This window comes from Pleurodeles waltl, chromosome 6 (genome assembly GCF_031143425.1).
Source record: "Pleurodeles waltl isolate 20211129_DDA chromosome 6, aPleWal1.hap1.20221129, whole genome shotgun sequence".
NCBI classification, from domain to species: domain Eukaryota; kingdom Metazoa; phylum Chordata; class Amphibia; order Caudata; family Salamandridae; genus Pleurodeles; species Pleurodeles waltl.
The window spans coordinates 1,192,905,788-1,192,920,675 of record NC_090445.1 but is presented as its reverse complement, the minus strand read 5'-3'; the positions used below and the strand labels follow the sequence as shown (position 1 = coordinate 1,192,920,675).

The 14,888-nt window shown below is 44.8% G+C and overlaps 1 protein-coding gene across 8 annotated transcripts in view; it reads right to left on the bottom strand.

The window, feature by feature from the left end:
• PPP3CB (protein phosphatase 3 catalytic subunit beta) overlaps positions 1-14,673 on the bottom strand; it is an 818,129-nt gene extending 803,456 nt beyond the window's left edge. For 3 of the 8 annotated variants that reach the window (XM_069240446.1, XM_069240449.1, XM_069240452.1), the window contains exon 1: positions 14,176-14,324. In XM_069240446.1, the coding sequence (XP_069096547.1) occupies positions 14,176-14,287 (112 nt within the window). In that variant the 5' untranslated portion in view covers positions 14,288-14,324. Of the gene's footprint in view, positions 1-13,992 lie in introns of all 8 variants that reach the window. The other 5 variants (XM_069240450.1, XM_069240451.1, XM_069240445.1 and 2 more) reach the window with 4 other exon arrangements.
• Between the last annotated feature and the right edge of the window lie 215 nt (positions 14,674-14,888).

The following is a 14,888-nucleotide window of genomic DNA, read 5'->3' as shown; positions in this document are numbered from 1 at the left end:
GATGTGCGATCCGCAACAGGGAGGTCAAGAGGCAGGCTCCCCAGAATCTCACAGCTCAATAGTGAAAAGCTGGGATATCCACTGTGAAACTCTATTCAAAACCACCCATCCCCCATGAATCAAACACAAATTATCTCATGGAATGTTAATGGTCTCCTTGACAAGATCAAACGTACCACAGTGTTCACCTTTATACATAGATACGGACCAGAAATACTCCTGTTGCAGGAGACACATCTCTTAGGTGATAATTGCCCCTTCTTGGCCCGCTGGGGATTTGATAGGGTATATCACGCGGGGTTCACACGCGGATCACGGGGGTAGCCATATTATTACACCGTACCTTCCCCATGACACACATTCAGATATGGAGAGACAGACAGGGACATTATGTAGCCATTACCGGCAAGGTCGAATGGGTCACAATCAATATAATCAGTGTCTATGCCCCCCCCCCCCCTGATCAGCTGAACTCTCCAGGCACTCACCAAACTACTTTCAGACCTTCCCCCTGGGCGTACTATGCTGGGAGGCTATTTCAACGCAACCCCAGACCCGACCTTAGATGTAGCCGGTCTGCTCTCTGCGTACAGACACACATTAGCAACGAGATCAATGGGTGGCTCTCTGCGACGGGGCTCTGTGATGCCTGGAGGATATGGCACCCGAGACTGCGACAATTCACCCACACATCGGCAGCCCATGGCTTCCAATCCAGAATAGATCTGGTGCTTCTCCTAAGCACAGATTGCACAGCCCTTTCGCACATTGAAATATTAGCTAGAGGAGTCTCTGATCATGCCCCGCTCCGGCTCACATTGGGCCCCGCACAATCCCAGTTCCGCCCTATGTGGCGGCTAAACGCATGGTACCTCCAAGATAAACATTATATGGAACAACTGCAACAGGCGCAAAGAGAATACTTTCATTTAAACGAAGGATAAGTGACCTCAATCGGCGTTCTATGGGCAACGGGTAAAGCGGTGTTACGAGATACGGCTAAAATTCTGATACGAAACCAGGAACGCACCAAAACTCAGCAAATTGCACAGCTAGAGCTCCGGGCGATGTGTCTGGAAAAAGAGAGTGCAAGGAACCCAAGTGAGGGGCTGATGCGACAACTCCTCCTAATTCGGGAAGAAATCCGAGATCAGCCCTTGGAGGTCGCGAAACACATATGGAGGGCCAGCACGGGGAAAATCTATGGGGGGGGGAGGGGGGGGGAGGCAAAACCGGGAAAATGCTATACTGGCTGGTCTCCCGCCAACATGCCTCCAGGATTGACCCCGAAATTTATGACGGAGAAGAGAACCTCGTTACAGGACACTCCGAAATTGCGAATGCCTTTGCCAACTACTACCGTACTCTGTACCAGGCGTCTACAGGAATAGACCTACGTCAGGCCCGACGACTATTAGATGAGGTTCCCCTCTTGCAGTTACCCACGTCAGAAACACAGATCTTAGAAGAACCCATTAAGGCAGAGGAAATTGGGGGTGGCGATCTCGACACTGAGTACGGGCAAGACGCCGGGTCCCGATGGGTTCCCCTAGGAATATTACAAAGCATATAGGGAAGACCTGACCCCACACCTGATGCGCCTTTTTACAGAGGTAGAAAAAAAACCAGATCCTTCCCCCAAGAGCTAGATACTGCCACGATTGTAGTGCTCCCCAAAACTCAACCCCCCTCGCAACACTGTGCGGACTATAGGCCAATATCACTGATTAACACCGAAATTAAAATCTTCGCCTCCATCCTCCCACTCGTCTCAAAAGGGTCTTACCGCAACTAATCCACTTAGATCAATGTGGGTTTATGGCAACCCGCAGCACACAACACTGTATCCGTCGATTACATGTGGCTCTGGCGGAGAGACGCTGATTGCCCCGAAACCTCGCCCTTTTGCATATTGACTTCGAAAAGGCCTTCGATTCAGTTGATTGGGGATTTCTTCTCCTGGTGCTCCGACGCGTGGGTCTGGGACCGCGATTCCGCCGCCTGATCCAAGCGTTATACACTAACCCTACGGCCTGTGTGCAGGTCAACAGGACCTTGTCCTCCACGTTCGAGGTTCGCAGAGGCACACGGGCAGGGATGTCCTCTATCCCCTCTTTTATTCACCCTGGCCTTTGAGCCTTTGGCTCAGACGATCAGGACAGACCCAACATATCGAGGATGGAAATGGGGCCCCGCCCGAGAAGACAGGATAACGTTATTTGCAGATGATGTCCTGTTATACATGGAGGAACCTAATTTAACTGGTCCAAGAAGTCTCTGCTTTTTACGGCAATATGAACAAATATCGGTACTCAAGATGAACTCCACCAAATCAATTCTGATCCCACTGGCGAGCTCACGTGACTGCTTTGACTGGCAAGATACAATACCCCTATGCAGGCTTAGTTTTAAGTATCTAGGCATCTGGGTGTACCTTCTGCCTGAAATGACATGGGCCAAAAACCTATCTACTTTGCTAACACAAGTTAAAGCAGATCTGCAGAGATGGCAAACCCTACCACTAAATGTGATGGGCTGAGTGGCCTTATATAAAATTATGATCTTACCGAGGCTCTTATACATATTTCAGAACTTCCCCCTCCCTATTCCTCACTCCTGGTTCAGAAGCCTAGAAAGCATCACAGGACGATTTCTCTGGCGAGGCGCCAGGCACAGAGTAGCGATACAGCACTGTCGAAAGGGGGTATACGACAGGGGCATGGGTGCCTCGGACCCCTACTTATATTATTTGGCCACTCAATTAATTGTGATCCATGATTGGTTCGCTGGGGGTTTGGAAGACCCGGCCTACCGGACAGAACTGGAAATCCTGGGTTTCCCACATATCCTCGACATGCTATACGGATCACCGCTACCCCGTGATATGGAAGAAATAACTAAGGTGGTCTTTTTGGCATGGCGCGCCGCATTGCGGTACACCCACTGGAATGCCGTTGTCACCCTCCAGACTCCATTATGGAGAGGGAAATGGTTAAGCGCCCCGGATGCGCTGGAAGGATTTGCAGAATGGGACCTAATAGGCATTTCCCTGGTGGGAGATGTATGGAAAAGGGGAACTATGAAATCATTTCAAGACCTGCAGGTATATTTTCATCCAAATCAAACACAATTCTTCAGATACCTCCAACTAAGACATCCCCTGAGGGTCCACTTGCCCACCACAGGCCCCATACCGGAATTTAATCCACTCAAAGACAAATTGCTCATGGGAAATTTAGAGGGGAAAGGCATTTCTCAAATCTATAAAACGGTAATTAACAATGCCCCTGATAACTTAAATCTAATTAGGACCAAGTGGGAATCCTGGGTTGGAGCCCTGGAGGATGCATAATGGAGGGAGGCCCTGATGGCACCCAGGATACTGGCGGTGTCTGCTAGACTCCGCGTGGTACAATTCTACTATTTGTACGGAGCGTATTTGACACCGTCCAGACTGCACAGGATGGGAGCCCGCCCCTCTGCCAAATGCCCAAGATGCCAGAGCGATCCAGCAAATTTCTTCCATATGGTATGGACCTGCTGAATAATACAGAAATATTGGAATGGGGTGATCCGGGAACTGGGAAGGGCCCTGGGACAAGAAGTACAAAAATCTGCTAAACTAATCCTAATGTGAGTAATGGAAGAGATGGGAGGAACACGCGCAAAGCGCGCCCTAACGGCCACGGCGTTATTGGTCGCCAAGAGGGATACTGCCGCTGCCTGGAGTTCCCCTGAGGGCCCATCATTCCGGAAGTGGAAAAGGGGGGTAGACTGGTGTGCAAACCAGGAGAAATTGGTATTTAAATCTAGGGGATGCCCACAAACATTTGAGAAGATATGGGGACAATGGTTAGAATTATTGACATAGACCAGAAGGATCGCATAACTGGTAATGTAGTAATGAGACCTGAATTGTTGCCCGAACTGTTGCCAGCTTCACGGCCAGTAATGTTGTTGACTGTTAACATTGAAGATGAAATGACGGAACTTCATAAGGTACATGTGTCTACTGCTTTGTATTTTTCTCCCTTTCCCTTTTGAAAATAATAAAAACTGTTTATCAAAAAAAAATAAAGATTTCAAGGCATCTTAATTACTAATCCCGATTCTGACTGAATAGAACACCTGTTTTTTTGTTCACTGGCCAGAAGGGTCGGAGTGGAATCTAAAAATAGCTCGACCTTGAGGAGATTTTTCAAGCCCTGACTGTGACCATGACAGAACCCAGATTGCATCTAAACAAAAAGTTTACATATTCGAGTTGGTATGAGAGCTGTTTTAACAACTTTCTACACATGTCTGATCAGAGCTGGCAAACTGCAGAACGCCGGAAGCCGCTGGGGAGCTTAGGGACCTGTAAGGATGTTTTTAAGAAGGGGAGAAACTATAGCTTTTAACTGACAGGGACCCAACAAAAGGTGGCAACGCCAGCACATTCATAAGGAAAGCTGAGCCAGGAGCCTTGCTTGGTCCAAAGACCCAAAAATACAAGCCATGCCATTAAAATAATTGCCATGCAAGTAACAGTTTGCATCTTTATTCTATGCATGGATTTACATTTAGTGTTTTAGGTAACATTACTGCTTAAGTGACATTTATTGAATTAATAATCAGTAAGCAAGCTTAGAATAGGTCCAGAAATAAACTATCCTCCCACAAAAAGCCATGCCAATACTGCCATAAGTGAAAGAAAGAACAACTCAATTTTTGAAAAACATTTAATGAACAGTCAATTTTATTATAATCTATGGGGTAACATTAGGTTGTTTTAAAATACATATATTTACATACACAAGTGCTCTTTAGCTCACAGTCTGAATTTTATAATTTATAGGTGGTGCCAGATTTGGCAGTCAAGGGCCACACAACTTGGTGAACTGGGATACCAGGAATTGTTCCCCGTGTCTCCAGTGACGCAGTCTGCAAAGCAGCTAACGTACAAGAACTCTGGTCTACTGCAGTTTTACTAAAAAAATAATGCCTTGTTGTTCAAGAGATAAATTAGTACAGTGGGTTAAATCAAGTTAGGTTTACTCTACAAAATATGAGTCGTACAAACAATCAACCTGACAATATAAATGTGTGTATTTTCTACTTAGGAAACATTTATGATTCAGTCTCAAATGGGGCTGGGCATGAGAAAGAAGGCTGATACATCAGAAGTAATCCAGGTAGCTGCACAGATCAAAGAGCATCTGTTTTATTTTCTAATATATAAAGTTAAACATGATTAAAGCGGAGTACTTCACTTATAAGGACGTACATCAATAGACTCCTTGCTCAACAAACACATGATTTGAAATTTACAGAACAGGCAAATACTCTAGGGCATCTTGGGGCTAAAGTATTTCATGACAACTCCGGCACCTCAAGGGGGTAAAGTAAATCAACCAGACAATGAGGTATTGGATGGCACTGTGCTTGCTCTCGGGCTACAGGTTTTCAACAGCATGTATTTGAGAAGTACTTCTACATTCCTTATTTAATGCTTTAGTGAGGGGCTTGGCCAAGATGGTGGGTAGTTAGGACCGCTCTCCAGGAGAAAGGCTGACCAAGCCTACCGGGGGGCACTTGACGACTGCACACCGCCAGTCGGCTCACATTACCACTCAAAGATTGAAGACACAGAAGGGCTAGTGACCAGATCCTTCCTCAAGAGCTTGTTTGCATCCTTGTGCAATGTCCTCCAGGCATTTAAGAAAGATGAATTAAATTACTACAAATCTGGTTGAGAAAAAGAAATGGAGCAGCTACAACAGGAAATGATCAGACTACTGGAAAAACAGAATGTACTGCAGACCTATCTGAAGGGCCTTGAGAACGGATCACAGCGAAACAATATACATATTAAAGGGGTGGTGACGAATGCTGAGGGGAATGATCTGGATGAATAGGTTTGGGCCCTTTTCCTCCAGATCCTTCACGCACCAGCAGACAAAGCAATGCAACTTGATCGGGTACATAGAGTGGGCCCAACAAAACCAGAGAAAGCACCCTTCAGACATACTAGTTTGTATCCACAGTTTTAAGCTAAAAGAAAGTATACTGCACAGACCCTGGGATCGTCATCCGGTTCAGTTTAGAGGCCACACGCACATGCTTTACCAAGATCTGGCCACCATCACATTACAAAAGCAATGCGACTTCCGGCCTGTGACGGCACACCTGAGAAGTGCTGGCGTTTCATACTCCTAGGGACATCCTTTTCAGATCATCTTCCGGTTTGAGAGTTGACTCAATCAAATTAGATCATTATAGGAGGCCTGCCAAGTACTGGGCATTGAAGAATCCACTGACGTCAAAAGACAAGTTAGCTGGCAAGCCCGTAAACATTCATGTTGGGGAAAGAATGAAAAGCTGCCCGGAGGTCATAGGCCTGAACCAGGGACTAAGGCAGTGGAGAGGAGGGCAATGATGGAGTCACTGTCCGGTGATCCCGACAAAACTGAAGCAACCTGAGGCACACAGGACTTCCGAGACGACTGCACCACGAGAGGCGGGCGAGGACAGAGGGTTGGAGCCTTGAGCCACAGAACAGCCCCATAATCCTTGTTCAGTGGGACAGTCCACTTCTATTTGAAGCAATACGCTAATTCTTTACGATGTTTAGTTATTGCTTATTAATGTGGCTGGGGGGTGTACTTACACAGGCGGTTCGACCTCATCACTGACATATCCACACATGGAAACTCCCACAACGAGGTAGTCAACACTGAAAGGAAACCGGTACCACTCATAGTGACTAAACTGCATGTCTCTTCCACATATGCTATACACACCACCATTACAACTGTAACCCTTAATATGAAGGGACTCAATAACCCAGTCAAACGCTAGACACTTCTTTCCTATCTGGATCAGTGAGGAGAAGATCTCTGCCTCCTACAGAAGAACCATTTAGTAGCTAGTGACTGGCACAGGTTGAGGTCGAGCCTTTCCCCACAAATTCTTCTCCTCTGCTCCAACTAAAACGGCAGGTGTTGCCTTACTGGCATCCCGTTCTTCCAGCGACCAGATTAGAGGCAAAGTAGTTGAAATTAAAGGCCGGTTGCTGTCCCACACTGTACAAGTTGGGGATTACAGTTTCACATTGGGGTCCCACTAGGCTCCCCATGAAGGCCAAGAGCGCTTCCTCCGTAGGGTGGTGGCAGACACAATGTCTACCCAAGACAGATTACTCCAACTTAGGGAAGTCCTTAACCTGGTATTTGATAAGGACTTAAGATAGGTCCATGCAAATCTACATCAACAAAGGGTCTCCCTCACAGGAGGGGGTACAATGGTAACATGAGATGGGGTTGAGCGACATATGGTGAGAACACCCTCAAATGAAAGATTACACTTTTTACTCACATATCCAAAAAACATATGCCCAACTTGACCACTTCCTAGGGTCCAAAGCGCTCCAAACCCTCACAACTGAGTCAGAAATTGAGCAGCGATCTTTTTCCAACCATGCTGCTATCTCTTACCCTTGATCTTCCCCCAGTACCACGCCCCTCCAAATCATGAAGATTGCGAAATACCCTGCTATATAGACCAGAAGTGGTCATTAGGCTTCAAAAAGCTATGGTAGATTTTCTAGAAACAAATGACACAGCAGACACTTCCATAACTACACTCTGGGAAATCCTAAAGGTTGTCACCCAGGGGGAGTTCATCACCGTTTTGGCAGCAGATAATAAACTCTGCAGAGATAAAAAGAAGCACTTGCACCATAAGCGCACAGGAGCCCCAAGGATATGGTGACAATTGGAAACAGCCCGAGCACATCTGGTGGGCCTCGATATCAATAAGATTGAACCTGACGTGTTGCGAGTCCGTCATTCCTACTATATTGGGGGGGATAGATGTGGATGTCTACAGGATGACATCTTGGTGACGTTAGATAACCAGACTATATCTCTAACAGCCTTTTTGGTGGAACTGGAGACCATTGGAAAGGCATCAAGGTTTTGCATCAATGTAGATAGATCCCAGGGTCTCAACCTCTCAGTTTCTCAGGAGACAGTAGCACATCTTGCACGGCAATACCCGATCCAATGGGCGACTGAATCTATCCCTTACTTGGGGATTCATATAGCATCTTCAGCCACGGCGACTGTGTCCCTTAACTAAGGGTGCCTTCTACGCCAACTCAACAAGATCTAGCCTTGTGGAAAAACTTTTGGTTTTCCTGGCTGGGCTGAGTAGCCGCTCTCAAGATGATAGTCCTATCTAAGATATTATTTCTTTTTCAGACCTTATCTGTGATACCTCCGGCAGGCATGATCTATTCCCTTCAAAGGGAAATTAACTTCTTTGTCTGGGATGGAGGATGCCCTACAATACGGCAAGACCTAGCTATAGACCTCCAGACGAAGGAGGATTGGGTATCCCAAACCTCATGCAACACTATCAGGTGACACAACTCAGATACCTGCTAGAGTGGGGTAAGGAAGAGTCTGAGAAATGCTGGCTCTTGATAGATCGGGCAGTAGCTGGAAAGCACGTATTAAAGATTCCCCTTCTTAAAGGACCACACCCTGCACGGAGTCTCTGCTCCTCCCCAGTCTTCAGAACTACCATGGAAGTATGAGATCAAGTGTGCCTATGTAAAGGCCTATCATCTTTTCTGTCCTCTCTGACACCACTCACAGGCAATGCAGATTTCGCGCTGGGTGTAGATCATGTGTCATTCTCTGTATGGCAGCGAGAACAATACCGCTCTGTGTGGCACTTGTTCGACGAAGAGGGCCTGCTCCGTTTTCAGCAACTCAGACTGGACTATAACCTACCTGAATCAGAACGGATGTGCTATCTTCCGGTCCGTCACTGGCTTATACATCAGGCCATTCGACCCGGAGCACAGAGGACTCTCACCACTTTTGAGAAATGGCAGGTGACTATGACTTCTGGCAGATGTTTAGTCACTAAGCTATATTGAATATTGCGCCAAGTCACATTACTTAGTAAAACAGCAGGCCAGAGGAGGTGGGAAGCAGAAATTTGGTTAGAACTCACTCAAAAGGAATGGGCGGAGGTATACTATAGCACATGACACATCACACAAAACGTGCCCAGTACCGAAACTGCCACAAAGATAGTTTTGCACGCTGCTAGAGGGGCTATGGATCCTCTGGAACGCTGTTTCACCTGCTGTGGGATTGCCCTAAACTTATGAAATACTGGTCTACTATTATAGATGAACTTAATACACGTTTTGACACACTACTTCCCCGATTTCCGACTATATAGTCCTAGGACTCCCCAGTGCTCTTACATTCCTGCTCAAATCTTGTATGGGGCACCAGACAGGGCTGGCTCTAAACGCGGCACTACAGAAGGTTTTAACACACTGGGGCACAGACCACATCCTAACACAACTCTTGTGGTTCCACCGTTTATGGCACACTCTGAGGACGGAAAGAATTACACTCATCCTTGCCGCTCTGGTTGACTCCTAGAGGGAACTGTGCAACCCATTCAACATTTTACTCACCAAAGAGTTCCAAGAGCTTACAGGCCACAAGTACCTATGTCTTCTATGATCAAAAGATGATGCTACCCCGACACCAACCGGAGTCCTAAAACCTGACCATCAACGGTGACGCTCCCCATCATCCTCAGCATACTATCTCAAGGAGTACTTTGTTTCTTATTTTATTTTCCTTTTTATTGTTTTCTTGGGGCATATTGTTGTTCATGACTGGAGTTAATGCAAAGAGTGATGCAACACTCCTAACATTGCTGCTCTCTTGTTAAAAACAAATAAAAAGATATGAACCATATAATGCATTACTGATTTTCAGATTTTTCACTGCGAAACACTCAGCCTCTGTGACTGTGGTCTGTTATCAGATTATGGCATTTTTCTCTAGTTACCCACCTCAAGTAACCCCTATCCCTCTAAAGCCATCATGTAACCTTTTTTCCTGTACCACTCTTACCCGAACTCCTGGTTACTTTTCAGGGACGAAACAGCATTGCTTGCTTTAAGGCTGAAAGATGTTGGCTAACAAGATATAAACCACGTTCGGTTTTGGCAGCCTGCTTCCATGCATATTTTATTATTATTATTATTTTTTTACTGTTTTTTGTACACGGTGTGCCGCTCTAAAATCCTATTTTTTCTTTTTTTATATCTGTTAATGGAGATGTGCTCTCTATACCCATGCTTCTCCCAGCATGGTTTTCCACAAGCTGCACATGCTACTCTGTACATTCATGAGGTTTTGCGCATGCAGGAAATTGTCCAGCGTAGTCGAGTATGTGGCTTCAAGTCTGAATGTCTGCTTCACTTGTTTGTTATAGATTTAAATATAACTTAAGTGGAAGAAGTCTGAAGGTAAAACAAAGTCCCTGGGGAATTGTCTTCATGGCAACCTAACCTTTATTTTTATTTTAATTCTGGCAGAATTTGTAATTTTTCTCAAGACCCATGTCAGAAGCTTCTTGACAAATGGTCAACATGATTTTTTTTTTGTTTCTCACCAGTAAAGTACACAACACTGTGGTGATAGGGGTCACATGGGTGATTACCGACCCCTTAACTAAACGTTGATGGAAGCGATAGCAGCTCATTGTAGCAATGGGCTGCAGGTGATTTCCCCTTCAATGCATTGTGGAGGCTGTCTACTGGCTCTTACTCATAAATATAGGGTATGTCAAGACATGCACCAAAGTCTCCTCTTGTATGTTATGTGTAACAGCATGCTTGGGTACATGTGCTTTATGTGTTGGCAGACTCAGAAGGAATAGACAGCAGTCTGGGGGAGGACAACATGCTCTCTCTGATATATTCCCAAATAGAAATCTTGTATTTACTTTTTTTTTTTTGAAGCAGCAGCGGTTCCATTAGGTATTTGGACTGCTTTAAAAAAATAAATAAAAATAAAAAGTTTCCCCTTTTGGGAAATCAACCACAGGGAAGGTATCTGCAGGCCGCCATTACTGGGTTTGTAGCCAATCACAGGGAGTCACAAATTGCTACCTGGCTAATTAATATTCATTAGGCAGGTCTTTTTGCAACTCTTGGTGAATGGCGATTTTGCTAACCAACCTAATAGAACATAGGTTGGCTCGCAAAAAGTCAGTGAGCAATCCAAGACCGCTTTTTGTGAATGGACTCTTAGTAAATCATGGCCTAGTTGCGGAGATGAAATGGAGTGGGCTGAAGAAAATAATTCTTTGGTTGAGTAAGACAGTGGTGACATTTTGTCACACAAGTCGTGACTCTTGGGGTTTCAATAATAATACATTAGGCTGTAAATTGAAGCTTTTGGGTAAACATATTTGATGCCACTTCTTTATTCATTTTCCACTTATGCTGTTTTGGGGCTTTCATTTCAGACTGGAACTACTAGTCATGTGTATAGCATGTGGAATTCTTAGGTCTTGCATGGCAGCACATCCATCTGTGAGAAGTACTGTTACACGTTCTTTGAAATACACAGAGTGGGATGTGGCTCGCCCTGAGGACTATTAATCTCTTTTACACCTGTTATTTGGTGGAATGTATGAGGGACTATTTAACAACTAAAAAGAACACTCAATCATAATGCCATCTGTCACATTCAATTATTTATCTCGTACTAGCACTAATCACTACATATTATTTTATTTTTTTAAAGTACTCGTTTGTGGAATGTCCATTAAATGTACCGGGGTCAGAATACCCATTGGAAGAAGCAACTGCCAGTTGTTGTGCAGTAATAAATAGGAGTTATGCAGTTGTGACAGAAAGGAAGCAACATTTCAAGAAATAACACGGACCAAGAAAACTCCATATGAACAAGACAACAGATTAGATCAGGCTGTCCGGGAATATTAAAGTCATGCTGTACATTCAAAAAACGTGTAGAGCGAGCAACCTAGTCAACTTTTTTTGTGGGAAAAAGGTATCTGATATTCACTAGAATAGACCTTGACTACGAGGGCTGCCAAGTACTGTAATCCCACACATAGCCTGTATTTTTTCTTGACCAAAAAATAAAGTCCTGCACTCCACTGTCAATACTTTCATCCCCTTTGTCGATGAAACTAAACCACTACTTGTTTAGAGGCGTAGAAAGGAGGCATCAATGCCGACACAAAAGTCAGAGTCTCGGTCCATGACTTGGAAGTGTCTGTACTTCACTTCTATTCACAGCTGCAAGCTATAAAAATATATATTCCCCAGAGTCCAGTACTCCAGGTTTCCAGGCAACGATGTAATATCTCAACAAACAACACACCACACCATAAGAGGGCAGCCCTGACAGATGGCCTCCTCAACACAGATCCTTCAATTTCCTGCGGGACGCTTTTGTGTTTGCATCAATACTTGAACGTAAAAAAGAAAGTAATGATGTCAACTGTGAGCTTGGTGTTTTCCACAACTAAGCAGGTCTTGGCTTTCTGTATTTTTTTTTATATTATTTGAAGGCGAAATTGTTCCTACTTTACTCTGGAATAATACCTTAATGTTAAATACATTAAATTCTTGCCTTGTTTTGGACCAGACTTCAAGATTACGCTACGGCTGAATTTTCATCATCCGCAGGTCGGTTACACTAAACACTACTAAACAATTATTTGGGGAGTGGGTCTCGACTTTAGTATTGGCAGTGATCCGAGGTTTTGACCATCCTCTCCAATCACTTCTGGAAGATGGCTAATTAGTACATTTCTGGTGTTTAGCCTGGGTCCGGAAAAAAAGAGAGGTTTGCCCATTTGCCTCGACACTGTTCAAATAGTAGAGTTTAAGCTGTTTATCTGGTGAGGGTGTACATAATGACATTTATTTGATAGTTGCAGGGCAACGATCCAAACAGTACGTAACTTCTGATACTTAGCAGCTGAGTAAATAATTGCTGTTTACCCCTCTGGCAGCCAAAATAGTATTTCATATAAGATAGCCTGGAACCCAGGTAGGTAACCCTGTCTCTTATTTCAATATTGCAGTTGAGTTATGACACATCTACTCAACTGTAGTAAAGAAACAATGTAATTGCTTTACTGTAATAAGTTATTACCTTTGAGATCTGATATCAAAATGCATGCAACCAGAACCAGCAATGAGAGTGAAAAGCATGTCGTGGAGAATAATTACAGTATGACTTAATAGAAGGAAAATGAGAATTGGCTTTTCCTCCTGATTTTTTTTTAAATAAAGGGAAAACGTGAACATTAGAAAGACGATATTTATGTTAACATGTTTATTTTTTATGATATAGATCGTCATTGGAAAGATGTAATAGTCGCATGCTCCTACACAATGTGCCACATTAGTTTTCACTCCAATTTATATTAAACTGATATTTTTTTGCATAAAATAGTGCTTTTGTATGTGTTTAAATTCACAGGACAGGTGCTGCTGGCATCCTTCATATCTATACACAAAAACAAGACACCAATTGCGTTACTTGTTTTTTTTTTTCTTAGAAGAGTCAAGGTCTAGCAATTTATTATAAGAAATAAAATAAGTTCTGCTGTGCATTGAAAGCATACTGGAAGTCACTTCCGAGATTCTACGACCGTTTAAAGTAACAAGGCCTTCATCTTTGTTCCACTATAGTCTATACGGTCACGGGACTCATTGTGTGACTTGCAATAAATATCTTTATAATGTATTTAGATGAATGTTGGAAAGTCAAGTTTTCTTCACTATTTGCTCAGACATACGGTAAATAGCATCTGGTATTTAGTCTGATAAAGAGGGAGGAACATTATGTATTTGGGCTGAAGCCCGACTGTAAACTAGCAGACATTCCACTGCTTTTGTGGACAAGTCACAAACTACCATGGCCCAAATGCCATATACACATTTTGCAAACATGCACACTAGTCACACACTACCTCAAACAACTGTCACAAGCAAGGGCGCATGCACACACCCATCGCACATGAACGCTCAGGTCCAGATTAAGAAATGCGAATCCCTACACCTGTAACATATACACACTCAGGCTCATGCATATAACAAACGCCAACACATACTTGCACCAGCCACAAGGTTTTACTACTTACCATTCAATGATACAGGCAGAGACTCTCGCAAAAACACGAACCTGAATACCTCACATTTTTCACATGCATTTGGATACAGACACCTGTCACGTCCCAACGTTTACACAGCCTATTTGGGCGAACACGCTGTTGGCAGCAGGATAATTGCCAGGCCACGCGGTTATTGTTGTTGTTGTCACCTACATCTTTGGAAAGTGATGGAAGGCCGGAGGACACACTGGGTTGCCACTCCCTCGGTATTTGAGCAGCCCCCGCCATATACCACCGGGAGGGGACGCAGCGCACTAAGCCACATAAGTTGCCAGAGGGCTGTGGGGGCGGCTAGCACAAGCACTCACATTTCACCGCCCGTTCGGTGCTCGACTGTCTCCCTTCCTTGGTGGACATTACTGTGGGCGAGGTGCGGTGGGAGGTGTCAGCAGGGCGGCAGGGACACTCCCCACTCTGAGCTGCCGGTCTTCGGCCAGCCCCCCAGAGACTGGTACTTTTAGGTCGCGGGCTGCAGAGAAACAGCTGACAGCAACATGGCGGAACAAGCTGATTCTCCAGTAACTGCGCCCGAAGGCAGGGTAAAGGGGAGCAGAGGAGGACGGGCTTCAATACCAGAGAGCACTGCGCGCACCATTGACAGCTGCATGAAATATGTTAGGCGAGCGGAGTCAACGGGCCGCCATCTTAAGTGAGGCAACAGATACGGCAATTTAGATTGGTCGCCCGTGATATGAAGCCAGACACGACGAGCCTGTAATGAAAATGGCAACGACTTGTGCGTGTGGTCAATGAATTAGAATGAATGCGGTGTAATGCCGCCATCTTGCCTAAAGCAGAAGTAGATTGTAGCATTCGAGAAGGGGGCTCAAGGCTCTTGCCATTAGAGGAACAACCCAAAGGCTCTC